Genomic DNA, 27376 nt, shown 5'->3' on the forward strand with positions numbered 1-27376 from the left:
AAACACAAATCAGGTTTCCATCTAATGTCAAGCGAATTTTAAAAAAACTTCTTAAAATTTTGCAGAGTTGCATCAATGGAACAAAGCAACAGTTGTGTTATTCATTAAAACTGAAGTCTGGCCTGTTGGCTGATGGAGGGAAAGAGACAGAAATGAGCAGCACTGGACAAATAAACAAGATGGGGAATCAGTCTAACTTCATTATATTTCATCCAGGACCAGAGATAATTGATCCTCTGATGGATTTTTTAAAAAAAAGGACAGTGTTAAGGTCATCGGTCAGGACGAGGAGGTGCTCAGAGTAGCTGACTGACCTGTACACAGCCGGGTAGGGCGGGGCATACAGGTACCGGTCCTCCAGAGCCCCGCCCCCCCAGCACAGCAGGTAGCTGGCCATGTCGGCGTGGCCCCACCCACTCTCACGCCCGGCCGGTGCTGTCAGCGGCCGGGAGCAGCCACCAATCAACCAGCATCCACATCGACAGTCTTCTAGTGCTGGCAGGAGACGTTACCGGGGGAGACCAAGTGACATCATCATCCACACGTTAGTCTGATGTCATCACAACAGCAGGGCTCATGATGACATCATCTGTTTCCAGCTCTGCCTCATTCGGTCGGTTGGTCTGTTGTTGCCTTTTCCTCCTGCAGCAGCAGCAGCAGCAGCAGCAGCAGCAGTGTCTCCTCCTCTCTGATCCTTCGTCTGGTTTAGTTTTCCTCCCTGCTGCTCTGCCAGCTCCTTCCTCCTCTTCCTCCTCCCCTTCCTCCTCCTTCTCTTCTCTGTTTCTTTAACACTTTAGAAATCTCAGCGCCAGCCTTTCTCTCCACAACTTCCCAGCACAACTTTCCCTCCTTCTCGCCACAGTCCGATCTTCATCAGCTGGGTTATTTTCCTCCACTGAGGGGGGAGGAGGTATGCGTTTCCTCCCCTGTTTGACCCGGGACGCCCCTCCTCCTCCTCCTCCTCCTCCTCCTCCTTCTCCTCCCTCTGTCCTCTCCTTCCCCTCTTCCTCTCTTTGTCTTCTCTTACCTTCCTGGAAGTTTTTATCTGACTCTTTTCCAGCAGCTCAGTGAACCTCAGAGCTTTTGTTACAAACGTTAAGATGATTAGCTTTAATTCACCGTAAGGAGAAATAATTCTTCATTTCGGTGTGAACAAATAAAACAACAACAAAAACATTCACTTATGAACCAACAAGAAATCATTTACGAGACAAAACATCATATGTAGCTCCAACCCTGTTTGCTAAACTTTTTTTTTTACTAATTTTAATTTTTTGTTTTCAATGAAACTTCCATTTTTATGAATTTATTTTCTTTTTGTATTTTCTTACTACTGTGTCTTGTTTTTTAAGCCATAATGTGAAGCACTTTAAGCTGCTTTTATTTCTGTTCAATCTTTTATTTTATCTTTATGAATCTACAGTTTGTATTTTCTTACTACTCTGTTTTGTTTTTAAAATTCACTGGAAAAGTGTTTTTCTTTTCCTAGTTTTGTGATGGAGGGTTTTGTTTTGGCCACGCCCCGAACTGATTTCATTGGTTGCCCCAACTGCTTTGTCTTCTTCTTCTTCATCGTTGTTTTCTTCTTTGTTGACTTCTTCTAACTTAAATATTATCTTATGTGACCTGACGTTGTTATCTGGTTACATCTGTGAACATGATGTTTGTTCCATATGGATGTTGCTGCCTCAGGTCACTTTTAGCATTGGTTTAGTTTGTATAGCATTTTGTTCTACAGTCCTCTAAGCAGAAAAACATTTAATTCAAAGGACTAGAATAAACTCAGAAACCGTGTCTTGGAAAAACATCATTTTCATTCAAAATGATGCTTTGCTGCTGTATTGGCATTATTATATTCAAGTATTATTATTATGAATAATCTAATAATAATACAAATAATGGTGATGATGATATTTCACTTTATTCATATAGCTCTTCATTCACTATTAGTATTCACTATAAATGTATATCTAAATCTCTCTTATCAGAATGTACTTCCTGCTTTGTGTTTGATGTTCCCGTTTCTTTGTGTTTTTGTTTGCATTTTTCTGTTTTTATTTAAATATGTTATACAATCAGTGGCCACTTTATGAGGTACACCTGTACACAGCAATACCATTGTTAAGCCATTATGTCTACAGTATAATGCCTATAATAATACTTTCACTTCATTATATTCAGGTGTTTCTAATGTTTTACCCCCTCACCTGTAAACACAGAGGACAAATCATATAAATTAGTAAGATAAAACACCAGCACTAACTACGACCTAAGTAATAAACTTTAATTCAATTTCCACTACTAATTTACGTCCAAAAACTGAGAGTTATGAATGAAGAATGCATGGCAGAGTTGTTGCACAGTTGTACCTCATAAAGTTGCCACTGAGTGTATATTATTATCAAAACAAAACGCAAATGTAGTTTGATTCGATTTTATCTTTTTGTTTTTGTGCAGTGAGGAATAAAATTTATTTTGTTTCTGACCATTAATCAAAGATTTGTAAATTAAAATGCACAAATGTCAGATCTATAAATGTATTTTACAATATAATGTGTTTGTTTTATAATAACATCAACATTAAAGATATAAGGAAACTTATACCACAACTAAAATTAGTTAAAGAATAAGTTTACATGATTTTAAATGTAATAGAAACTAAAAAACTACACTAATATGAAAGTTTAATGGGAAACTTAAATAAATGTCTTGCTACCAATTATTTTCCCATATTGATTATGGATAGTACTAGTCAGGAGTATTGAGACACAATGGGAACATCCACACGCTTCAGTTCCTGAAGCAGTAGCATGGCCGCGAGCTGAGCGCAATCAAGTCAGGGGTCAGAGGTCAGAGATCAGAGCGTCTTGACAACAGATGGAAAAGATCCACAGAGAGGAGGAGGAGGAGGAGGAGGAAGGTTAGTGAAAGGATTTGAGAATTTCTGTTCAGGGAGTGTCTCTAGTTCTCTGACAGGAATGGGAGGTCTTTCATTTTATCCCTCCTCTGAAAGGCTGAATGAATCCATCTGGAACTTCCCTCTATATGCTGATAAAAGACAATGTGTGTGTGCGCCTGTGTGTGTGCGCGTGCGCTCGCGAGTGCGTGAGGAAGCATTCACTGCGGTTTGATTTGTCTTCAACTGGAAACAAAGTTTGTGTTTGAATTTGAATTCTGTGCGTCCACGCCTAGTGAAGGGAGTGGACGGAGGCCAAAGGAAAACATTGAACTCCTCCAGACTGACACACACTCACACGAGCAGCAGTTTCAGTGTTTTCATTTCATTCCTTAAATATCTGAATGTGTTTATGAGCTCAGAGAGTTTCTGTTTCCTCCCTGAAAAACAAGCGTGAGCTTCTTATTCTGATTCCCTGCAATTTACACCACTAACCATGTCTGAGCTTAAACGATAGCTCCAGTGTTTTTAAACCCGGGTCTTATTTTTTTACATATTCTGGTGTCTAAGTGCAGTACAAAAAGTGTTCGAACTGGTCCAGTAGATCGCCTCAACCTGCAGCCACCAAACAGGCTGCAAACATAATCCTTTGGGGCAACTGCACCTGATCAAAGTACGTCCACTAAAAGTGTCACTGACAGGATCAGATTGTTGTGTTTGACAACATTATGGGAAGAGATACACCTGTAAGATCCTTTTTTATTTAACCACAAACACCCATTGTATCGCTCTCTTCAAAGACACCAGACTACATCGACAAAAACAGTAATTTTACCTAACAGAGCATAGGAGTTGCTGGTCTACTGCTGCCTTGATCTGTCGGCTTTTTTATGTTATTGTGTGACTTTGATGTTTTAAAGAGCCCATTCAGATCCATCACAGCATTATGTTTGGTGGCAAAAAGCAGTTTTAGTGGACATACTTTGATCAACCCCAAAGGATCACGTTGCAGCCATTGCAGCCTGTTTGGCAGCTGTCAGCTGAGTTGATCTACTGGACCAATTCCAACACTTTTTGCACCTACCAGTCATTTAGACAGCAGAATATGTACAAATAGGACCCATGTTTAAAACACAGGAGTAACACTTTAAAACAAGAATTGTCTCTCTGAAAGTTTGAAGCGGAGATGACGGGGACAGTAGAGCAGACGTGCTCTCTCTCTTTAAACAAAGGTTGTTTGAGGTGAAGTGACATGAAGATGAGGAGTGAATAATGACACGCCGACTCATTGTTAAATACAGCCTTCACAGTGTGTATAATAGCAGCGCAGCCGAGTTTAGCTGAACCAAACCGTCCATGACACACCAACTGGAGGCCAGAGAGCAAAGTTGCTTAGTGTCCTGGTGTACAGACTGGGACTCACGCCACGTGGTCTGGTTTGGTTTGGTGTGGTTTGGTGTGGTTTGGTGAAGAGCAAAAGTGACTATGTAGAGCTGGAAGCCGAGGACGAGAGGATGTGGAAGCAGAACTGATCACCAAACTTCACAGATCGAATCATGAACGCCACGGAGAAACATGGTGACTGGAAATGTCTCCAGACTAAAGCCTTGGATCACTCTTGTCTTTTACTGATTCACACATGCAGCCATTACGACACCACAGTGGGTTTTCTGGGACAATTAAAGGCCACCTCATATACGAAAAGCAGGGAACAGTTTTCACCAACGTCACAAAATATACAGTCTGTATACTGTAAAGTGTCTCAAAATCAAACTGTCTTGTCCTTATTGTTAGTGTCATCTATAGCTGCTGGAAGTTGTTAGAAATATAATAGAAACACCATTAAAATCTTGATATCAAAATCCCACAGCGGTAAATGTATCTGGTTACTTTGTCTTTGACAGAACTTTGGTCAAGTGTGAAGACTGATGTAAAGCGTCTGTAACTCCAAACTTAAAGTACTTTACCTCCAGATTGCACTTCAGTACATGTATTTACTGTAAACTTGTATACTGTTGTTTCACATTTAAATACAGTTCATTGTTTTAACGCTTCATGTTCCTCTGGAGAGGAACTCTCAGTCCCAGTGTGTGTTTAGCTCTGTTAGCTACTAGCTCTGTCAGCTTCATTTGCTCCATTAGCTGATAGCTCTGGTAGCCATTATTTCTATTAACTTGTTTTAGTCCTGTTAGCTCCATTAGCTGTCAGCTCTATCAGCACCATTAGCTGTGATAGCTCTATCAGCCGTATTAGCTCTGTTAGCTGTAAGCTTGTTCGTTAGCTGTTAGCTCTGATAGGTCCATTAGCTCAGTTAGCTGTACGCTCTATTAGCTCCATTAGCTGTTGGCTCTGATGGGTCCATTCGCCGTAGTAGCTCCATTCGCCAAACACACCGCAGGGCTGTGCTGCCCACCTGCTGCTAACAGCTAACAGCTAACGGTTAACTAGTTCTACTCATGCAGATAGAGTGACAGCATGAGAAGATGCGGTCTGTTTCAGCATTCTGTTCAGACTGAACAAGCATTTGTCATTATGAGACATTCAAATTAAAAAAGTCCCCTACAACAGCTGGAGCAGGTCACACGACTTGCTCTTCCTGTCTGTGTGAGAAGCAGGTGCTGTACCCATAACATAACTTCTCTCTTTGTCTGAACTCTGACATCTCATGCTCCAGGAAGTTAATGTGTCATTGCCGTGGTAACAGACTGGCAGGGTGCCAGGTGTGATTGGCTGCCTGACAGGAAGGACCAGGTATGACAACAACAACAGGGGAAACCTGATAACAACCATACTGTACTTTCATAACTACTTGAATGCAGGACTTTTACTTTTAACAGAGTATTTCTACACTATGGTATTTTAAATTGTGTGTATTAACTTTCTTGATGTGAGTTTCTAAAAAGGACTTTTTCTGTTGTTAAAGGATAACTCCATTATTTTTAAACCTGGGCCCTATTTGTACACATTTTGTTGTCAAAATGACATAGCATTATATCGCTCTAGTTGCAACCATCACTGCCACCAGAATATGTAGAAATAGGGCCCAGGTTTAAAAATACTGGAATACCCTTCAATTTCATAATGATGTAACACAATGAAAAGCATGGAAATCTTTAAGGCTCTAAACAGTAAATGTTTGTCTGTCTGACAGGAAGGCTGACTGCCAATTCAGCCTAAAACACCACCCACACATAATTAAAACCACACCCTTCTTACTGAAGGTCTATGAGTAAACACAATGTGCTGTTTCAGTCTTCAGATGTATAAAATTCTCTCCGCACATAAACACGCTGACAGCCGCAGAAACAACCAAATTACAGCTAAAATTATCTGAAGAAGGTTTCTCAACTCAAAGTGTTTCAGGCTGAAAACTTAGACATGAAGAAGTCTACTCTAGTCATAAACTCAACAATTTGTCTGCATGAAATGTTGTGGTTTTAGCAAGTTTAACAGGCTCTGTTAACAATAAAATTCCCTCAGCTAAAAATGTGAAAAAGTTCAATGAGATTCTGTTTGTTCGCCTGGTTTTCTTTCCTAAACACCAGGAACAGTTTGAATAAAGTCAAAACACAACATCGCTCTGTGTTGCTCTGTTTATCCACCTACATAGGACACTGTGCGTGTGTGTGTGCATGTAAATTTGACTGGACTGTACACCCAGGCTGTGAGACAACACAGAAGTTTAATTATAGAGTGTCTGACATGTAGCTGAGTTGAATATACACACACTAAAGTGTGCACACACGCACCCCCTCACCCTCACTGACATTATTCAAAGATTTGCAGGCCTTCTGGTCCTCACTTTCCATAATATTTAAACTCGAGTCTGCACCTTCTGACATACTGAGGACCAGACAAAATGTCCTCAGTTTCTTATGAATATCTTGACTCTCCAACCCTTAAACATACATTGAGATGGTAGTGAGGACCAGACAAAGCTTCCCTAAAACGTCCTCACAAAGACGCAGAAACACAAAGAACATAAGCTGTAACTGCATTGTGTCTCTCTGGTGCCATCGTGTGGCTGATCTGTGTTACTGCATCAGGTTTCAGTTTCTTGTCATTTGCGGAGGTATTTGATTGTTTCCATCTATAATACATATGAAATAAAGTCTAGATTTTATTTAAGTTCCAGGTGACATTTCTGAGGGTCTTCGTTGTCCAAAACCCTAAGATATCCAATTTAAAATCATATATAAAAAAACAGCTGATCTTCACATGTAAGGAGCTGGAACAAGAATAGTTTTTCGGCATTTCTGCTAGAAAATTCAATCAAACCATTCAACTTTTAAAATACTTGACTACTGATTAATTTACTGTCGAGTGACCGATCGCTTGATCTCTTCCTGAATGATCAGCTGCAGTCAAAATCAGAGCTGAGACTACAGTGAAGGCTTCTTCAATGTGCATCAGGCATGTGAGTATTACATGAAGATATTAAAACATCAGTCGTCCATCATCAACATCATTGTACAACAACAATAAAACACAAAGACTAATTTCAACTGGACTCAGGTTGATGTCCCTCGATTTGATGGAAACTTTCTCTCTTTGTCACCATCTGGTGGCAGGACCAGAACCAGAGATGTGTACTACGAAGCTACCTCTGAATATCCAGGGTTTCTTTTAGTTTTCTTTAGTTTCTTTAGTGTATGCAATATGTAGAAAATGTTCACTGCTGTCAGACAGCTCTTCCTGACAGAACTGAAGCCGTTCTATCACCCTCTTCAAAGCCACCATGCTCTATTGAAAAAAACACTAATTTTACCTTGCAGAATACAGGAATTGCTTATCTAGTAGCTGTGACTTTGGTGTTTTACCAATGTAGCTCAGATCCGAACTGTAGTGCTAAAACACCAAGTCACACAATAATACCTATGAACTAACCAATGGAGGCAGGGGTAGACCAGCAAGTCCTGTGTACTGCAAGGTGGTAAAATTGCTATCAGGGTGCTTTAACATAACAGCGTCAGCTCCCTGTCAGAAAGGTCTGTCTGACCGCAATGACAAAATTCTAAATATAGCATACACTAAAGAAACTAAAAGAAAACTAAAGAAACTAAAAAGGGTCCTCCTCCCTGCTCTCCAAACTGAGGGTGTGCTGACAACCAATAACATTCAACCCCACTTCAGATAAAACAAACTGTTCCTTTAAAGAGTCACCCACAAAGGATAAACAAGAGGAAGGCCAGAACAGACCAGAACAGACCAGAACAAACACTTCCTGTCCTGGATCTGGACTTGCACCATCAGCTCTGACTCACCGTGGGCTGCTATGGAGTGAGGGGGCCGAGCTCGCCTTGCGGAAGCCATCTTTGAGGATGGAGCGACGCCATGACTCCTTCTCCGACTTGGACCGAACTGGGGGACCGGAATTGTCTTTGGAACCACCTCGAAGACCTGTCCCTGAGGCACTGAGGGTGATTTCGGAGCGTGACATCTCCGAAGGGGCGGACGGGTCTGGATGGGCCAGAGGGGCGAAGCTCAGCTCGATGATCTGCTTGGCGCTCTCGCAGATCTGACTCTGAACACACAAACACATTAGTCTGACCTCCTGCATTAATACCAAATGACTCGCTGTGACTCTGCAGCGTTGCTCTCATACCTGGATCTCTGGGGTGAGGGTCGGCAGGTCGAAGGTGAACACAGACGTGGATCCAGAGGTCAGAAGGTCAACACTGTCTAGGCTGCTGTATGAGGTGCCTTTGGCCCGGTGAGACTCCATAATGCTTTCAAAATGACGGCTGAAGGAGTCCAGGTTGCTGTCTGAAGGTCGGCGAGGGCTGCCGATGGAGATTGGAGACTTGAGGCCACCATGTGAGTTAGACGATGCCTCCAACGGTCTGAAAGGTAAAGACTAAACTTGAAAAGATCTGCACCTGATCAAAGTACGTCCACTAAAACTGCTTTTTTTTTTTCCAATGACAGGCACAGATTGTGCCAGAAATTTTTTTTATTTTACCTTGACGACCACAGGGGTTGCTGGTGTACTGCTGCCTCAATCATTTGGTTTGTCTGTCTTATTGTTTAACATGGGTGTTTCAATATTATAATATTGAAATTTATAATTCAATATTTGTGTAACACACAATAACACACTACAAACTAACTGATCGAGGCAGCAGTAGACCAACAACTCCTGTACTGTGCAAAGCAAAATTGCTGTTTTTAATCAATGGAGTCTGGTACAGCAGTGGCTGGAACACCTAATCTGATTGCCGCAATATGTGCAAAAAAAACAAAAAAAACCAGACATACACCTAACTTTAGATTTGGTACGACTTACACTTTCTAAGAGTATCATTGTCTCTATTGTCCACTGCAAATAAACATCTAAAAATCCACTCAGAGGCATAGAAAATACATACTCGATATAGCTGCTGAACCTGCTTGAGAATCTTTCTGTTTGTACGATTTCTTTAGTATCACAGTAATCCAGTGACAGCTGTCTGTACATTCATGGGTCCACTGCAGACAGGAGCTGCTAACAGCTGATTCAGCACACTTTCAATACTATCTGACAAAATGTAAACAACTGTAGCCAAAAAACTCACTGACTCCCACAGCTGTAGTTCCAAAGTTAAGATAAAGGGGGAGCACAGTTGTCTGCATTAGTTCGCTGATCCACAGAGTTAAATCCCTGATTAAATGTGTGTAATTGGTGGACTCAAATGAAGCCCTCTCACCCCTTCAGCAGCAGACTGAACACCTCGTCCTCCTCCTTGGTGGCTTTCTGTCTCTGTCTGTCTCCCAGCATCCGGACGCTGGCCCAGCTCACCACTCCTTCCTCCTCCTCCTCCTCCTCCTCTTCCTCCTCCTCCTCATCCTCATCCTCTTCCTTTCCCCCACCTGTCCGGGGCTTTGGGGAGGCGTCAGTGGGGCTGAAGCTGGAGTTTCCCAGGACGCTGCGGTGACTCCCAAAGGCCGAGTCCGCCTCCTCAGCTGCCTCAGCCTCCGCCCGCATCACCTGCATGATGATCATCACAGTTTATCAAACATGAACATTAAGACGAATTGGTTCAGAGCAGACTGGATGAAACCGGATCACCTCGTCCAGGTCGGTCTCCCTATAACACCGCAGCGGCACGGCGTCCAGGTCCGTCTCAGAGTATTTGATGGTTTTGCGGATGATGCCCGTCTTGGGGGTGGAGTCTCGGAGGTCAGGGGTCACCAGCTCCACCTCAACCTGCCGCACCTCGTGACAAGGCAACTTTTGACGCTTGCAGTTCCACCCTCTCCTCTGATTGGCTGGTTTCAGATGGAGGGAAGAGGGTGGGGTGGGGCTGGGCGAGCCACTAGTTGGAGTCGTTGTGGATGGCGTGTCTGCACAAGAGAAGAGGTATAGAGGTGTATACCACAAGGTCCTACATTAGAACATGTTCTGTTTTCTGTTTTAACAATATAGCATTTTTACTGTAACACTCTGATTTAAAAATTTTCCAGATCTACATACTCGCAACCATTGTCTGATTGATAAACTGCCAAACAAGGCTAAATAAATGCTTAGTTAAATAGTTAATTAAGCTTAGTTTCAGGGCAACATAAGTTAAAAAAAAGGAAAAAAAAAGGCTCACTAGTGTCAAAGTAAGCATGTAACACTGAAAAAGATGCTAAATAAAGAACAGGAAGTGAGTAGTGGTGAGTAGGAATACTTGTGAGTGGAGTTGCAGACTTTAAGACGTGTTCTAGCTGATGTTAAGCTTTGGCTAATTGGCTTAGAAGGAGGCTGGAAGCTCCTGGAGCTGCTTGTTTACTTCACTGAGTGGAGCAACAATCATTTTACTTCACAGAACACAGGAGTTGCTGGTCTACCACTGCCTCTATCGATCAGTTTGTTCGTGTTATTGTGTGTTTCATAAATATTGTGTTGGATATGAACTCGCCCTTCAAAACACCAAAGTCACACAATAACACAAACAAACTAACCAATTGGGGCAGCAGTAGACTAGCAACTCCTGTGCTCTGTGAGTTCAATGTTTTTGTTGATAGAGTCTGGTGTCTTTGGAGAGAATGATATAACGGCCGTTTGTGGTTAAACTAAAGGGATCTTACAGGTCTGTCTCTGTAGGGATCCTTTCCATAATGTTGTCAGAATAACATAAATAATAATTCCCTTGACTATTCTTTTTTTTCTTTTTTTTGTTACCAAAATGTAAATGTCAACAAAAAATTATGTAAAAACACTTGCATACAAACTAAAATAAACAGTAGCAGCACTTTCAGTACCTTTACTGCAGCTACTCTCCTCTGTCTGCCCCCCAAACAGGAACTCCCACTTGGCTCGGGCGATCTTCTGCGACCGCGAGGATGGTGTCGTCGCTGAGCCACCGTCCGACTGAATGAGAAGGAGAAACAGCGGTGTGACGAAATAATCCACCTCTATATTTCTCACAGATCTGGTCTATAAGTGGAAACACAATCTGTAAAGATCCATATCAGGCCATCAGACAGAGTTTTTAGGCATTTTCAAGCTTAATCCACAGACAAAACATGCTGAACACATTCTTTACAATCCTCTAAGTGCAGTGGTTATACAGTCGCAAAGAAGTTTTGGAAGTCAATTAGTGAACAAATGTTTTTGTGTTTTCTGTAACAAACTAAACCCAACTAACACCTCAGGTAGACTGAATGTTGAATGTTGGAGGAGAGGAGTTTGGATGCACGCAATACCTTCAATTTTAGAGAATTAAAATGTAATGTAATTAAACTTCTAAACTACTAAAAAAAGTCTCCTAGCTTCATAGAACCATGGGAATACAAGGTGATAGTACATCAATGTCTTAAAAGTGACAGTTCAAATTATTTGAAGTGTGGCTGTATGTGTTCCTTCTCCATAGTAAGTGTATTACCTACAGTGGATGGCGAGCGGCACACCCCACCTTTGATTAAGCAGGCAGGTGTCCCAGCATGGATGCTAAGCAACATACTGCTGTCAGTATGTTGGGCAGCAGACAAACGGGTTTTATCCACCTTAAAAAAGGCCCACCTAAATAAAGCAACATCAGTTTAAGTCTATACCATATTTAGAATATTTTCACTGCTTCACATTGCTGTCAGACAGCTCTTTCTGATGGGTACTAAAGCCTTTGTATTGCTCTCTGCAAAGCCACCAGAATCAATTGGCAAAAACAGTAATTTTATCTTGCAGAAAATAGGAGTTGCTGGTCTACTGCTGCATCGATCTGTAAGTTTGTTTGTGTCATTGTGCGATTCTGGTGTTTTAACTTAGTTAGTTCAGATCCTAACTGATGTGCTAGTTTGTCGACTGAGGCAGCGGTAGTTCGCCACTCCCATTCTGCAAGGCAAAATTACTGTTTTTGTCTGGTGGCTTTGATCTGTTTCCCTCCTGCCCCCATCCACAGCAGTACATTGCTTAGCGTCTGTGCAGGGACTCCTGCCTGCTTCACCAAAGTAAAGGTGTACCTCCCGCCATCTACTGTAGGAAATACACTGAGTATGGATAAGGACCTCATACAACCACATCTCAGATAATATGAGCTGACCTTAAACAGCATTCAAGAAGTCACTTCAAAACAGCATCACATCAACAAAACACATCATGTAACTTTAAAATCATGCATAAATGATGGTTCAGAGAAATCAGAAGAGACTTTTAATTAACTTAATTACAAATTTTCCAAAAGAAAAAAAAATTCTGTTCAGATAAAGAGAAAATAATTTTGTTTGCATTAAACAACAGATCCAGAAAACTGGCAAAGCCTCATGGGAGCTGTACTTGTTGCATGCTAACAAAACACTCCTGGTGCTCAATAAGAAAACACACTGAGAAACAAACTAACTCTCTGGTGGACTTTGGATTTCTGTTATATATTTATTGTTATTGAAGTTAATGTGACAGTATGTCATAACCCTGCCCACACACATACTGTACATATGCTACATGAGCCGAAAACAGATCCAAATCATTCACGTACAACCCCCATCTTTATCCCACCCAGCCGACCTGCATTCCTGAGCCAGTGTCTGCCGTATCCTGGCTGGACCGGCTTGAGGTTTCGGGGGACAGAGTGTCGTGTTTGTCCAGCTGTGAACTGTCTCCCATGCTGCCGGTTACCCCACTGGAGCTTTGAGAGGATATCCCAGCAGCCCCACTGTGATCCTGAACCTCCTCTCTCAGATCCTTGGACACCCCTATAGCTGGTCTCTGGTAGCCCTGTACTGATGCCACTATTCCTTTGTCTCCCCCAACCTTTGTGTGATACTCCTCATCTCGACCCAGGACTGGTCCAGCCTCCCTCCACTCCTGGTGCCTGGAGGTCCAGCTCACAGGTAATGCCTCTGTGTTTTGGCTAGAGAGAGGTCTCCTGGAGAGTTCAGGGCTATCCCTAGGCGTTCTATCAAACAGGTGATCATAATGTCTTAGCTCCATGCAAGGTGATTTGTGGTCTCCAGTGTACTGTGGCGGCTGGTAGCGGTGAAGTGTAGACATGTCCTTAGAGGATGCAGAGCCCGTTTGCTGCCGTGGGTCTAAAACAGGCGATTGAGAGGTGGCTGTACGGTGCAACCTCGCCGGCAGTGCTGGTGAGGACAGACCTTTGTGGGATAACAAAGGCGAGACACGTCCCGGTCTGGTTTGAGGTATTGCTTTGTCTGTTTTCCAGCTGTGGTGCTGGTTTTCGGCATGCAGAGACTCGGGGGAGCTTTGACCATGAAGAGTGGCACAAGGTTGGGATTCTCTAAAGATTGACCCTCCTGACCTTGGACTCTCTGACCTCAGTGACTCAGCATGAGAAGGTGTTGGAGAAGGGGTCCGTCTGTCTGCAAAAATGGTGGACATTTTGGCAGCCTCCACAGCTAACTTAGAAGCCACTTCAGCATTTATGGATGGGGAGACGCTTCTCCTGCCATTGGTGGGGCTGACTGAGTCACTGGCTCTGCTACTGCAGCGGGACGATTTGTAGTGAGTCTTGCTGGAGTTGGAGTGATCATTAGCATTGTAGTGTATACTGTCTGTAGCATTCTGACTGGTGTTGGTGATGTTAACACTGTGCTGGGGGGTCCCACTAGCTTGGTGGCCAGTCCTGGAGTGGTTGCTTGTGGGGAATATGCTAGTTGGGATCTCATGCTGAATATCTGTGGGTCTCCCCGCAGGTAAAGGTGGGTGAAATTTGCTGGACAACCCGGGGCTCTCGTCCCCGCCCCACGGCCTCTGCTTGCTCTGGGGCGGGAGATGAGAGCGAAGAGTTGGCGTTGGAGTTACTGAGTGGGAGGAGTACCCAGTGTGGGAACACAGATGGTCAGAGGCAGGACTTCTAGGTAGTCCATTCACTGAACTACGGCCAACTCCCCTCTCCAGCTCCAGAAGCTGGGCCTTGGATGGCAGAGTGAGGGTGCCCCGGGGCAGGACAGGCGACCCTGCCCAGGACCGGCAGCGAGGGTACTGAGAGTGTCGTGGCAGGGTTGGGCTGCAATTCTCTGGGCTGTGACCAGCAAATTTGCGCCTGAGTTCTGGGGATCCAAACTCCTCCAAGGCCCTATAGGTGGCATCCCTGGCAACTGCATCCATGGTAGCCCTCTGCAAGTAAGGCGAGCCCCGTGGGGACTGATTCTGAGATGGGTAGGGGTGATTGGGGTTATGATTGTCCCGCCCTGGCTGGCCATTGTACCACACTGGGTCACTCAGCCTCTTGCACAGGTGGGCAGGCAGTGGCTGCCCCTCCATTCTATTGAAAGGATTATCCAACTCACTTTGGCACACAGAGGTACGGCGCCCCCCCTTGCTGTGAACATTAGCTTTCTCTATGTAGCCGAAAGTCACCACTGACGTCTTCCCCTCCTCCCCTCCCACCCCTGGGATGTCATAGGACCTTCGGTTGCTGGTGGGAGTGGAGGGCACAGTCAGTCTTCCAGAGGACGCACAAGACTGGGAGGTTAACACCCTTCCCTGGTAGAGATCCAAGTCAGAGGAACGGGTGCGTTCCAGTGAGCCATGCTGGCCTGCACTGGTTGTTCCAGGTGCAAGGACCTGGAGTAGTTGACCTAAACTGTCATACAGCATGTCCTGCCTGTGGAGCTGTGTGGCAGACCCTGTGGCATCAGGGTTTTGCAGTTGGAAGCTGACTGAATGCCTGGAGGAGGACTTTGCTGGGGTTAAGTTGTGGCTTCCAACCCCTGTTAGGTGCTGAGGGACTGGGGAAAGACCAGGACTTCGGTTGGGGCTGGGGCTTCTCTGGGAACGAGGGAGGACGTCTGGGCACTGAAGCATCAGGTGACCAGTGCTGTCATCTCCTCTTCTGGGCAGCTTTCCTTCCTCCTCAGGAACAGACCTCACCTCAACATAAAGGTGGAGAACTTTACCTGCCTGAGACATGTTGGCACCTGAGGAACCTAAATGTCCTGATCCTCTTATTTCTGTGGTCCTTTGCTATTTGTGCAAAGGGTCATTTGACCTCCTGGAACCCAGATAAGTGCTGCACGGTTTGATGAGGGTCAGAGGTGGAAGTGAACTACCAGATCTGTCCTCCATCTGCTCTTTATGTCTCTTCAACCTGCAACAGGAAGCAGAGACAGAGACAAAGTTAATATTACACAGTTTATCACCTACGGACATTCTTAAGCAACCCCCCACTGCAGCCAAGACAACAGAGTCAATCTACGCTTTTTAAGTTCAAAATAAAATTTCATTAAGATCTCACAACCCCCTTCCTCAGCCTTCCTTTATGAGAAAGAAAACAAAACAAAAGGCAGATGGCAATTAGAGTTGCAAATAATTATTATTTTGACAGCTGAATAATCTATTGGTAATTGACTATTCAGATAATGAATCACAGAATTAATTAATGGCTCTTATTCAGCTTTTATATTTAGCTTGAGCAGTGCACATGTGTCGGCATCTGCTTACCTGTCAGAAGATCTGCCTGACAAATCTTTTTTTGTTCAGTTTTAGGCAATATTTTATGAAATACTTTCTAGATCTTTTACTGAAATAAAGGATTTTAGTCAATGAAAATTGATTTCTTTTTTAGTTGTTCTTGCAGCAGAGGACTAATATTAGCAGTCAGCTAGCAGCAAGTCAGTATGACATGAACTATAGGTATACACACTGCTACGTCACAGACCTACTTGCATACACCACAGACATGACTCCCGAACTTGCAGCCCAGTTTTGGGGCCATACTAGTACCGTACCACTTCTTGCTACGCTAACGTAATTTTATTGAGCTGCCTGTCATTTACTCCCAATAAACAGTGCTCAGTGCATGAAGGGGCTTTGTTATGGAGGGTAAGAACAGAAGTAGAGCTAAGCTGCTGTTTTGGTCAGCCAGTTAACATCATGGGGCTCTGTCATCTGAAGCAGGAAGGCAACTTTATTCCTGCCTCTGTGTTGTTATTGTATTGCAAGTTTTGATAATTAGGCGCAAAAGAGTCAGCATGAGAAACACACAAGATAATGTCACCAAATATTCAAATAAAATTTGTTGGCAACTACTGTGGTCATTGATTTTCGACAACGTTCATTATATGTTGTACCTCTACTGGCAATGGATAGAAACAAGATAATAAAACAAACAAAACGAGTAAGACGGTGTGCTATCACCTGTTTTGTTTTCCCTAAACACTAATGAAATGAAAATTAAGAATTCAACCTGCCAATTATATAAAATGCTGATGATGTGGCACTAGTTGGTCTTATGCAAACAGTTAACCAGTCTATTTAATTCCACCATATTGGTTCCCAACAAATGTGTCCGATCCTATTCACCCCTTTTTTTAAAGAATTTATGAAACTGCCCTCAGGAAGACGCTTTAGAGTCACTGCAGTAAACGAGAACACAGAAACAGTAATTTTGCTAAATTTGTTAATCATTAATATCTGAAACATGTCTGTTACTGTTGTCCATACTGTGTATGTTGTATTATTTAATATTTTGTGTATTTTAATTTATTTTTGTTTGTTTAACCAAATGATGATGACAAAAAATCATTTTTACATTTTTAAGGTTCTTAAGTGTAACTACAGAACTGTAACTGGCTACAAACTTTGTGGCTAATGATCAAGTGAAGTATTAGGGGACAATACTTCAACAGCCCTTTGTGAATCTTCTATGTAGGTCAACTAGTGTCTTCAGACTAACTGGTTCACTGCTACAGTCAGAAACCAAAGACCTCATGCTTTATTTATCAGAGGCAGGAGACGAGTCAAACACTACGGCCTGCCACACGTGTTAACGCAGGGTGAAGTGGGGAACTTTGCTGGATTGAAGAAAGTTAAGAGTGGACATTTTGAAGGCATCTGCAGAGCTTGTAGCTGTCTTCCAGTGGTCTTTTAGGGAGATTTAGGGGTCCTTTAAGATGTTCTAGTGGTCACTAAGGAGGATCAAGGAGTCCTTAATGAGGTCCTATGATGCTTTGGGATGTGTTAGGGCTTCTTTAAGAGGTTCTGGTGGTCATAGATGAGGTTCTAGGGGTCCTTTAAGAATTTGTCGATATTCTAGTGGTCACTGGGTAGGTTCTAGAGGTCCATTATGAGGTTCTAGGTTGTTTGAGATGTATTAGGGGACCTATCCTTTAAGAAGTTTCTGTGGTCACTGATGGGGGATCTAAGGGTCCATTAAGTGATTCTTGTAGTCACTGAGGGGGGTTTAGGGATACTTTAAGAGGTGCTTGTGGTTAGTAAGGAGGTCCTAGGGGTCCTTTAAATTTTTCTACAGTGCTTTAGGATGCTCTGGGGGTCCTTTCAGAGGTTCTAATGGTCACCAAAGAGGTTCTAGGGATTCAAGTTTGAGCGGTCACAAGGGAGTTTCTACAGTCATCTACAGTTTTTAAGTTCTAGGGTGCTTTAGGGTGTTCTCAGGGTACTTTAAGAGATTAACTGTTTGCATAAGACCAACTAGTGCCACATCATCAGCATTTTATATAATTGGCAGGTTGAATTCTTAATTTTCATTTCATTAGTGTTTAGGGAAAACAAAACAGGTGATAGCACACCGTCTTACCCGTTTTGTTTGTTTTATTATCTTGTTTCTATCCATTGCCAGTAGAGGTACAACATATAATGAACGTTGTCGAAAATCGATGACCACAGTAGTTGCCAACAAATTTTATTTGAATATTTGGTGACATTATCTTGTGTCTTTCTCATGCTGACTCTTTTGAGCCTAATTATCAAAACTTGCAATACAATAACAACACAGAGGCAGGAATAAAGTTGCCTTCCTGCTTCAGATGACAGAGCCCCATGATGTTAACTGGCTGACCAAACAGCAGCTTAGCTCTACTTCTGTTCTTACCCTCCATAACAAAGCCCCTTCATGCACTGAGCACTGTTTATTGGGAGTAAATGACAGGCAGCTCAATAAAATTACGTTAGCGTAGCAAGAAGTGGTACGGTACTAGTATGGCCCCAAAACTGGGCTGCGAGTTCGGGAGTCGTGTCTGTGGTGTATGGATCTTGTAGTCACTGAGGGGGTTTTAGGGATACTTTAAGAGGTGCTTGTGGTTAGTAAGGAGGTCCAAGAGGTCCTTTAAATTTTTCTACAGTGCTTTAGGATGCTCTGGGGGTCCTTTCAGAGGTTCTAATGGTCACCAAAGAGGTTCTAGGGATTCAAGTTTGAGCGGTCACAAGGGAGTTTCTACAGTCATCTACAGTTTTTAAGTTCTAGGGTGCTTTAGGATGTTCTCAGGGTACTTTAAGAGATTCTTGTGGTCACCAAGGATGTTCCAACGGTTCATGAAGAGGTTCTTGTGGTCACTGAGGAGGTTCTAGGGGGAACTGTTGAATGTGAGGAAGTTGTAGGTTTCTTCAGGATGTTTGATGGGTCATTTCAGAGGTTTTAGTTGTCACTGAGGAGACTCTAGAACTGTAGGAGGCTCTAGTGGCACTTAAGGAGGCTCTAGAATTAGGGGGTTATGGTTGGCATTAGTTGAAAACCAGTAGAAGATGTCTGAGCAACATTTAATAAGAAGCTTTGAAGTTGTTGTAAAACTACTGGTGGAACAACACCTTAGTGCCACATTTTATGTTGGGTTTTACTTTCATTTGTCACCCATCTGTAAATAAATGAAAAATTTGTTGTTCTGGTCCTCAGCCTGTAAGACCAACTTGTCCTCTGATAAGGTCAAACAACATGGTAATTACAGGTCCATTCATGTCTTTGGCCATCGTCCAACATGGTGGCAGGAACGTGTGGGGTGTCAGGTGCCAAGTCACACGTGTGAGTTTGATAAATCTATTAATAGATTAGGAAAAGCAGTTTGGGGTTCAGGAGGTCAGGTGAGAACAGCCATTGTATGCACTGTCGGATGTGAGAACGTTTTGTTGGTATAACCTGCAGTTACACTCTCTTAATAAACTCTCTTAGTGGATTTTTTTGACACGCACGTAGGGAGAAATTTAAATAATATACTAATATATGTTCTACCTGATACTGTTTGGTCGCGGTTGCTCTTTAGCTGTATCTTACTACTAGTTAGCACCTGTTTGTCTATTTCAGATCTTACAGTAAATCTGTAGCAGTTTTACTGAGTGTGAATCAGGGAGAGAATTATTTTCTATGCTGTTTGTTGAAGGAGGTCAGCGGTTTGGATCATGAGGAGAGTTTGAAGTCACATGAAAACACAAGAGGCTGCAGGAAACCCAGCACACACACACACACACACACACACACACACACACACACACACACACACACACACACACACACACACACACACACACACACACACACACACACACACACACACACACACACACACACACACACACACACACACACACACACACACACACACACACACACACACACACACAGGTGTTGAGGATAAGATAGATAAAAGTCCTAACATCTGAAAAACTTTAAGATTTTAGAGATGGAGAAGTTTTGGTGTTAAAGTAGGAGGGAATTCATTGTCAGTATTTTTATTTCACAGTTTCTACTGCTGCCACCGCTTAAATACTTACTGACACACTATCTCCAGGCTTCAACTGCTTTCAGAGCGGCACTTCATCCGACATTTTAACTGGTTTCATCTTGCGCTCTATTTTACTTGATTATCAAAATAGCTGCCTATTCAGTTCCTTCCCACTGATCGCGGAAGCCGTTCTTTCATCTCTCACCCTGAAACTCACAGTTCTGCTGCTTTCAGTGCTTCAATACAAACTGACAACTCAACTGCCCACAGACCTTAAAGCTGCAACTGAAACTTCTGAGACCCAGTCATGTCTATCAGTCCTGTGTGTGGGGACGTGACGCTAAGATCTTTATTTCAAACACCAAGCATGTAGTGTCTGAGTACTGCTGTCCTGTGAAGAGGACGTCCTGGGCTTTCTGGTGATGTCACACACAAGGGGGGCGTGGTCAAAATAACTTTAACTTTACATGTACACATCACAGTGTCCACCAACCATCAGAAACACAACACCTGCTGCTGAGGGAGACTGAGGTTTATATTTCAGTCACTTTACAACAAAAAAACAACAACTACAACAATGACAACCACCAACCCAGGCCTGAGTTCCTGAGCATCAGCTCCACATGACGAGGGGCAGGACGACATGTGGCAAAGATCCCTGAGGAGATTTGAACCTGAGGACATTCCTCATTCCTGAACCAGGACTGCTGAAGGACACCAGGACATCCACACACACAGTAGGGGCTGAAAACTTCCTAACATGCAGATCCAGTCTTAACTGTTCGGTAACAATGGTAACTAGGGTTAGGATCCAATTTAGGAAAAAAGCTGTTACAGGTGAACAGTTCCTCAGTCAATGTTCCTGGCCTAACTTAACTGAGACATACAGTATACTGCTCATTGTCAGGTCCATACTTGCATTTGGGGGTCATATTATAATAAGCTTAGATGCTGTGATGTTGAAAAAAATGCTGCATACTGCATACATCTCTTTCCAGCCTTTTTCTGAAGCTTTATTTTAGCATTTTAGCTGCCAAGCACGAGCTGCGCGCTTTGCCTTTGACATCTTATTAACAGAGCTTGCATTAGTCACATAGCAATGGCGACAGCAAGGTAGATTCAGGTTGTCAGTGAGCGGGACCATCAGCCTGCTGAAGAGCTGAAGGAGGTCACAAATCTAAACAAAGCATTTTAACACATTTACTGAAAGATGGAGCAAGAGATAAAGAGAGAGGATGATCTTTTCTCATAGTTTGAGAGTCTCTAGACACAGCAGGGACACTGGTGTCTGTTTGTGGTTAAACAAAAAGGATCTTACAGGTCTGTCTCTGTAGGGATCTTTTCCATAATGTTGTCAGACACTTTAATGAACCTGTGTGAGTGCCACCTGGAACAGGACACAAACTGATGATTACTACTTAGTTTTAGATCAGAGTCAAGGAGAAGTTTGGTTTCCTGTGTGACATCTGTTAAAACCATTCAAAGACTCCGTCAGTGTTTACTGAATTTTGCTCTGCTGCTGTTCAAACATTAGTCCCCATCTTCGTTACAGTAACATGTAACAGTAATTTGATGACCTTTAAAACCGAGCAGGAAATCATCTTGTGATCCCATCCAAAGTTTCACTTTAAAGTTCATGTGGTGTAACTGAAATATAAGTGATGAAGTCACAGGGAAATGCTTGGTTTTGTGGAACTGAGCCCTCCACCCCATCAGTGTCCTAAAAACTTTGATGAATAATTAAACTTTTTATAAAGATGCAGGGCAAACACTTGTCTTCTTCTGTCCAGTGGCGTCCCGATTACTCTGGACTGACACCACCTACACCAACGTGACGTAATGTCATATTTGGAAAAGCAATGCAGCAGTTTGAACCAGTGTTACAGCCATGGACTGTGTGACAGAGGTGTACGTGGCCACTGACAATATTGGGACATGTTAGGGTGGAACAGGACATATTAGGATACATAAGGCCGTATTAAGAAGGAATAGGACATATCAAAACGGAATAGGACATATTAGGATACATAAAGATGTGTTAGGGCGGAATGGGACATATTAGGACATATTAGGGTGTATAAGGCAAGGCAAGGCAAGTTTATTTGTACAGTGGGGCAAAAAAGTATTTGGTCAGCCACCAATTGTGCAAGTTCTCCCACTTAAAAAGATGAGAGAGGCCTGTAATTTTCATCATAGGTACACTTCAACTATGATACACAAAATGAAAAAAAAAAAAATCCAGAAAATCACATTGTCTGATTTTTAGGTGAATTTAGGTCTGATTTGGTCAATAACAAAAGTTCATCCCAATAGTTTGGTATATACCCTTTGTTGGCAATGACAGAGGTCAAACGTTTTCTGTAAGTCTTCACAAGGTTTTCACACACTGTTGCTGGTATTTTGGTCCATTCCTCCATGCACATCTCCTCTAGAGCAGTGATGTTTTGGGGCTGTCGCTGGGCAACATGGACTTTCAACTCCCTCCAAAGATTTTCTATGGGGTTGAGATCTGGAGACTGGCTAGGCCACTCCAGGACCTTGAAATGCTTCTTACGAAGCCACTCCTTCGTTGCCCGGGCAGTGTGTTTGGGATCATTGTCATGCTGAAAGACCCAGCCACGTTCCATCTTCAATGCCCTTGCTGATGGAAGGAGGTTTTCACTCAAAATCTCACGATACATGGCCCCATTCATTCTTTCCTTTACACGGATCAGTCGTCCTGGTCCCTTTGCAGAAAAACAGCCCCAAAGCATGATGTTTCCACCCCCATGATTCACAGTAGGTATGGTGTTCTTTGGATGCAACTCAGCATTCTTTCTCCTCCAAACATGACAAGTTGAGTTTTTACCCAAAAGTTCTATTTTGGTTTCATCTGACCATATGACATTCTCCCAATCCTCTTCTGGATCATTCAAATGCTCTCTAGCAAACTTCAGACGGGCCTGGACATGTACTGGCTTAAGCAGGGGGACACGTCTGGCACTGCAGGATTTGAGTCCCTGGCGGCGTAGTGTGTTACTGATGGTAGCCTTTGTTACTTTGGTCCCAGCTCTCTGCATGTCATTCACTAGGTCCCCCCGTGTGGTTCTGGGACTTTTACTCACCGTTCTTGTGATGATTTTGACCCCACGGGGTGAGATCTTGCGTGGAGCCCCAGATCGAGGGAGATTATCAGTGGTCTTGTATGTCTTCCATTTTCTAATAATTGCTCCCACAGTTGATTTCTTCACACCAAGCTGCTTACCTATTGCAGATTCAGTCTTCCCAGCCTGGTGCAGGTCTACAATTTTGTTTCTGGTGTCCTTTGACAGCTCTTTGGTCTTAGCCATAGTGGAGTTTGGAGTGTGACTGTTTGAGGTTGTGGACAGGTGTCTTTTATACTGATAACGAGTTCAAACAAGTGCCATTAATACAGGTTACGAGTGGAGGACAGAGGAGCCTCTTAAAGAAGAAGTTACAGGTCTGTGAGAGCCAGAAAGCTTGCTTGTTTGTAGGTGACCAAATACTTATTTTACAGAGGAATTTACCAATTCATTCATTAAAAATCCTACAATGTGATTTCCTGGATTCTTTCCCCCCATTCTGTCTCTCATAGTTGAAGTGTACCTATGATGAAAATTACAGGCCTCTCTCATCTTTTTAAGTGGGAGAACTTGCACAATTGGTGGCTGACTAAATACTTTTTTGCCCCACTGTATAGCACATATTATAAGGACATATTACGATACCTAAGAACGTGTTAGGGTGCATAAGGCCGTATTAGGATACATAAGGCTGAACTAGGAAGGAATAGGACATATTAGGATGCATAAGATCACATAAAAAGATATCAGAATACGTATTAAAACATGGGAACATACTGGGCAATATGAGGACATATTATGATGAATAAAAGGAGATATTAGAACATATAAGACCCGATTAAAACATATTAAGCAATAGTAGGATATATATAATATTAGGATGTATGAGGCTGTTTCTGCATTTGTCCTAAATAGTTTGGATTCTATTCCCGGAGCGTTTTTTGTTCCATCTGCTGTATGTCTACACTGTGGTACTAGAACCTTTACTGAGGTTAAAGATCACTTGGTAAGTCGGGCTAAACTACCACCTCTGTTAAAATGCTAAAGAATAAACAGAGGTACTACCAACTACAAACAATACAGGACAAAATGTAGCAGAGTCTGGTGGCATTCTGGAACACCAGACTCCATTCAAAAATCCAGTGATTTTAATCTGTGAGTGGGATTTTAACTATACTGTGCTCATCTGGGGCAAGTAACACGTATTTTCACTATGTATTCATCTGTTTATTATTTTACACTCATTTTTAATCAAGTTCATTGTTTAGACCAGAAAAGTTTGAAAATAGTGGAAAATTTCCATTACAGTCTCTACACTGTCTTTTCTGTCTGACGAACGAACATATTCCAAAGATATTCAGTTTACTGTGATATGAAACAGGGAAAGGTAACAAGTCCTTGCCCTGGTATCTTTTCTAGCGGTTGCATAATAAGTATTCTGTTTATTTTATTGCTGTCTTTTTCTATTTTTGTCTGTGTGCTGTGATTTTTCTTCTTCATTGATAAATCTAGACTTCAGATGTTACATTTCTTCCTTTTTATTTCTTTGATTCGTTGTTTCATTGTTTCTTCTAACCTTAACATTAGATTTGCATATTCCTGCACAAACTTCATCTTTTTTTATTTTAAAAACAGATGAATTCTACATATTTTTTATTATATTTTCTTATATTCTACATCATAAATATTTCTAGTCTATATTTCATATTCATATATCTTGTCTTCTTCTCTACATAATGTGAAAATTTACTTCCTAAAAAGAACCAAGATCCAGAGACAGACAGCAGGAACCTGAAGGCAGCGCAGGTCAAGTGAGTTTTATCTGACTTTGAACTCTGTACTCGGTTTACAGTTTACAGCCACATAACTAAATTATAACCGACTGCAGGCCTGAGGTCTGCTGTCACACTGCAAACAAAACTTTAGTGATATCCTCAGACATGAAAAATGTGAAAATGAAAGCTGAAAAACATCCCGGTACACTCTGCAGGTAGAGAGAGAGCGCGAGAGAGAGAGAGAGAGAGAGAGAGTGTATGTATGTGTGTGTGAGTGTGTGTGTGTGTGTGTGTGTATGTGTCAGACTGATAAGCACACAGTTAGCCCTACTTTTCCTGGACTCTGCTAATAGGATTCCCCCAACACCCCCCTCCCTTCCCCCCTCCCAGCATGCACTGCTCAATCCACCAACACACTTATAAAATCACACACATGCATGTGCCAACACACACACACTGCAGCCGTAACCTTACCTGTGTGTCCTGGTGTCCTCGCCGCTGCAGCGATGTCCCCCGAGTTGCCGTGGTAACCTCCCTCTCCTCTCCCTTGTCCCGTCACTCTCTCTCTCCGTTGTAGAGTAACCTCGTTTTATCCTCCCTCGCCCTCCTCTCTCTCTCCCTGAACACTTGTTGTCTGCGGCAGAGCCGGCTCATCGTGGATTTACAGACTCGACTCAGCTTCTCCTCCTCTGGCTCCTCCTCTTCCTCTTCCTCCTCCTCCACCACCACCACTTCCGATCTCTATCAATCAGCTGACAACCTCGCCCCGTCTTCTAGGCACAATGCCAGCCAATCCTATCCTCCACTGCCTGCAGACCTTTACTCCTTCAGCCAATGACGAGCAGCTCTGACAGATGGCAGGTCAGTTTATTAGTGAGGGGGGGCTGGGGTGGGCAGCGTCTGGGGAGGGGGGGGTCAGAGAGGTCAGCTGACCAGGACGCAGGTTATATGCTATAAAAAAAGGACAATAAGTAGTTTTAAAGTGAAGACACAGGCTGATCAGACATACACAGTGAGCACTATGACCACCCCCCCGACAGTGATGTCACAGTGCACTGTGGTACAGTTATAGGTCAGACATGTCTGACAGAAGGACAGTCGAGTATCTGCGGTTAGTTCACTGTCTGTAATAACAGCAGGTCAGACTGAACCTCACTATATTTTGAAAATTTGCTTTTAAAGACAGCTCATAATAAACTAAATGCATATTCTTACCAGTTTCAGTGCAGCTTCTTAAACTTGAATTTCTTGTCTGAGGAGGCAGGGTCTCTTCTTCTTCTTCTTCTTCCTCTTCTTACTTTTCATTATAAAATGGCTGTTTAACACCTGCCAGGTGAAGCTGGATTTTTCTCCTGACGAGTTTGGTGTCCAGTTACTTCCTTGACTCGTCTCTCCTCAGATATGCAGGTGATGCTCCAAGTCCTTGGGTTAAAGAACGCTAACAACACTGAGGATTATCAGTGTCATTAGTGTTGGGTTTTCAGTTGGCTCCATTTTAGATCCAGTTCAAGGTTGATGATATCCCCAAGTTATGTAGAGATCTACCAAATCTGATCTCACTGTGGTGTGGCATTGTGATGATGGTAAAAAAAATTTTAGAAAACAGTCAGGCACCAGACTCTTTTTGCCATTAGTGGCTGTCATTCCTGCGGGTTAAAATCGGTGTGCTTCAGTCCAGGTGCTGGTTCGATCATCTGATCGCGTCTGAGAGCAGTGGAGGGGCAGCTGTGTAACCAACAATCCCAACATTGATTCCTTTTCCCTCCCCTCTCCTTTGCCTTTACCTCTCTACCATAGGAGTTACTAATAAATCATGAAAATGTCCAAGAATACAAGAGTTACACACAGACAAGGGAGACAGCACGAGAAAGTGGCATGAGAAGAAAATAATCAAGTTAAGTATGAGTATGTCTATGGATAGTATGGATTTTTTTTTGTTACAGAAAAAGAGGCCCACCTGGAAAAAAAACACTTCGGTCAGACAGACTTTTCTGACTGAAATCGTTCTCCCTTTCTCTTCTCTCTCTCTTCAAAGCCACCAGACTCCGTTGACAAAATAAGCAATTTTACTTCACAGAACACAGGAGCTCCTGGTGTGCTGCTGCCTCACTTGGTTATTTTTTTTATGTTATTGTGTGACTTTGTTGTTTTAAAGGGTTAGCTCTACTCCAAACTAACATGTTAGTTCATTAATAGAGGCAGCAGTAGAACAGCAACTCCTCTGTTCTGTGAGGTAAAATTACGGTTTTTGTCTATGGAATCTGGTGGCTTTAAAGAGAGTGAAAAGATCGATAAAACGGCTTCAGTATTTACATCAACATTCAATATTTTTACTGAATGTGAAAACGTGAAAATATTCTAAATATAGCGTACACTTAAACTGATGTTGCTACAGTCCGTGTTCCTGCTGCCCCCGTCCACAGCAGTACATTGCTTAGTGTCTGTGCAGGGACTCCTGGGGACTCCATCTACTGTAGGTAATACACAGACTATGGAGAAGGACCTCATACAACCACATGACAAATAGAATCTGACGTGTGGTTTGAACAGACACACAAAAATAAGGAGTTCAGTACAGGAATATTTACAGCTGAACAACAAGCATCAGTTTGTCTGCATGCTGAACTAAGCTCCTCTCACATCCATATGGACTGTGTGTGTGTGTGTGTGTGTGTGTGTGTGTGTGTGTGTGTGCGCTTCAGTACCTCAGTTACTGGAGGCGGAGTCACAGAGGACAGCTGCCAACAGGA

General features: G+C 42.9%; 1 protein-coding gene across 2 annotated transcripts in view; it reads right to left on the minus strand.

Moving 5' to 3' along the window:
- psda (pleckstrin and Sec7 domain containing a) overlaps window positions 1-9651 on the minus strand; it is a 34577-nt gene extending 24926 nt beyond the window's left edge. Inside the window, exons 1-3 of one of the 2 annotated variants that reach the window (XM_070840920.1) lie at window positions 9583-9651; window positions 8502-8739; window positions 8161-8420 (exon numbers count right to left, since the gene is read on the minus strand). In XM_070840920.1, the coding sequence (XP_070697021.1) occupies window positions 8161-8420; window positions 8502-8621 (380 nt within the window). In that variant the 5' untranslated portion in view covers window positions 8622-8739; window positions 9583-9651. Of the gene's footprint in view, window positions 1-314; window positions 868-8160; window positions 8421-8501; window positions 8740-9582 lie in introns of those variants that run through there. The other variant, XM_070840921.1, reaches the window with a different exon arrangement.
- Window positions 9652-27376: the final 17725 nt, after the last annotated feature.

Source organism: Pempheris klunzingeri, chromosome 12 (assembly GCF_042242105.1).
Source record: "Pempheris klunzingeri isolate RE-2024b chromosome 12, fPemKlu1.hap1, whole genome shotgun sequence".
Classification (NCBI taxonomy): domain Eukaryota; kingdom Metazoa; phylum Chordata; class Actinopteri; order Acropomatiformes; family Pempheridae; genus Pempheris; species Pempheris klunzingeri.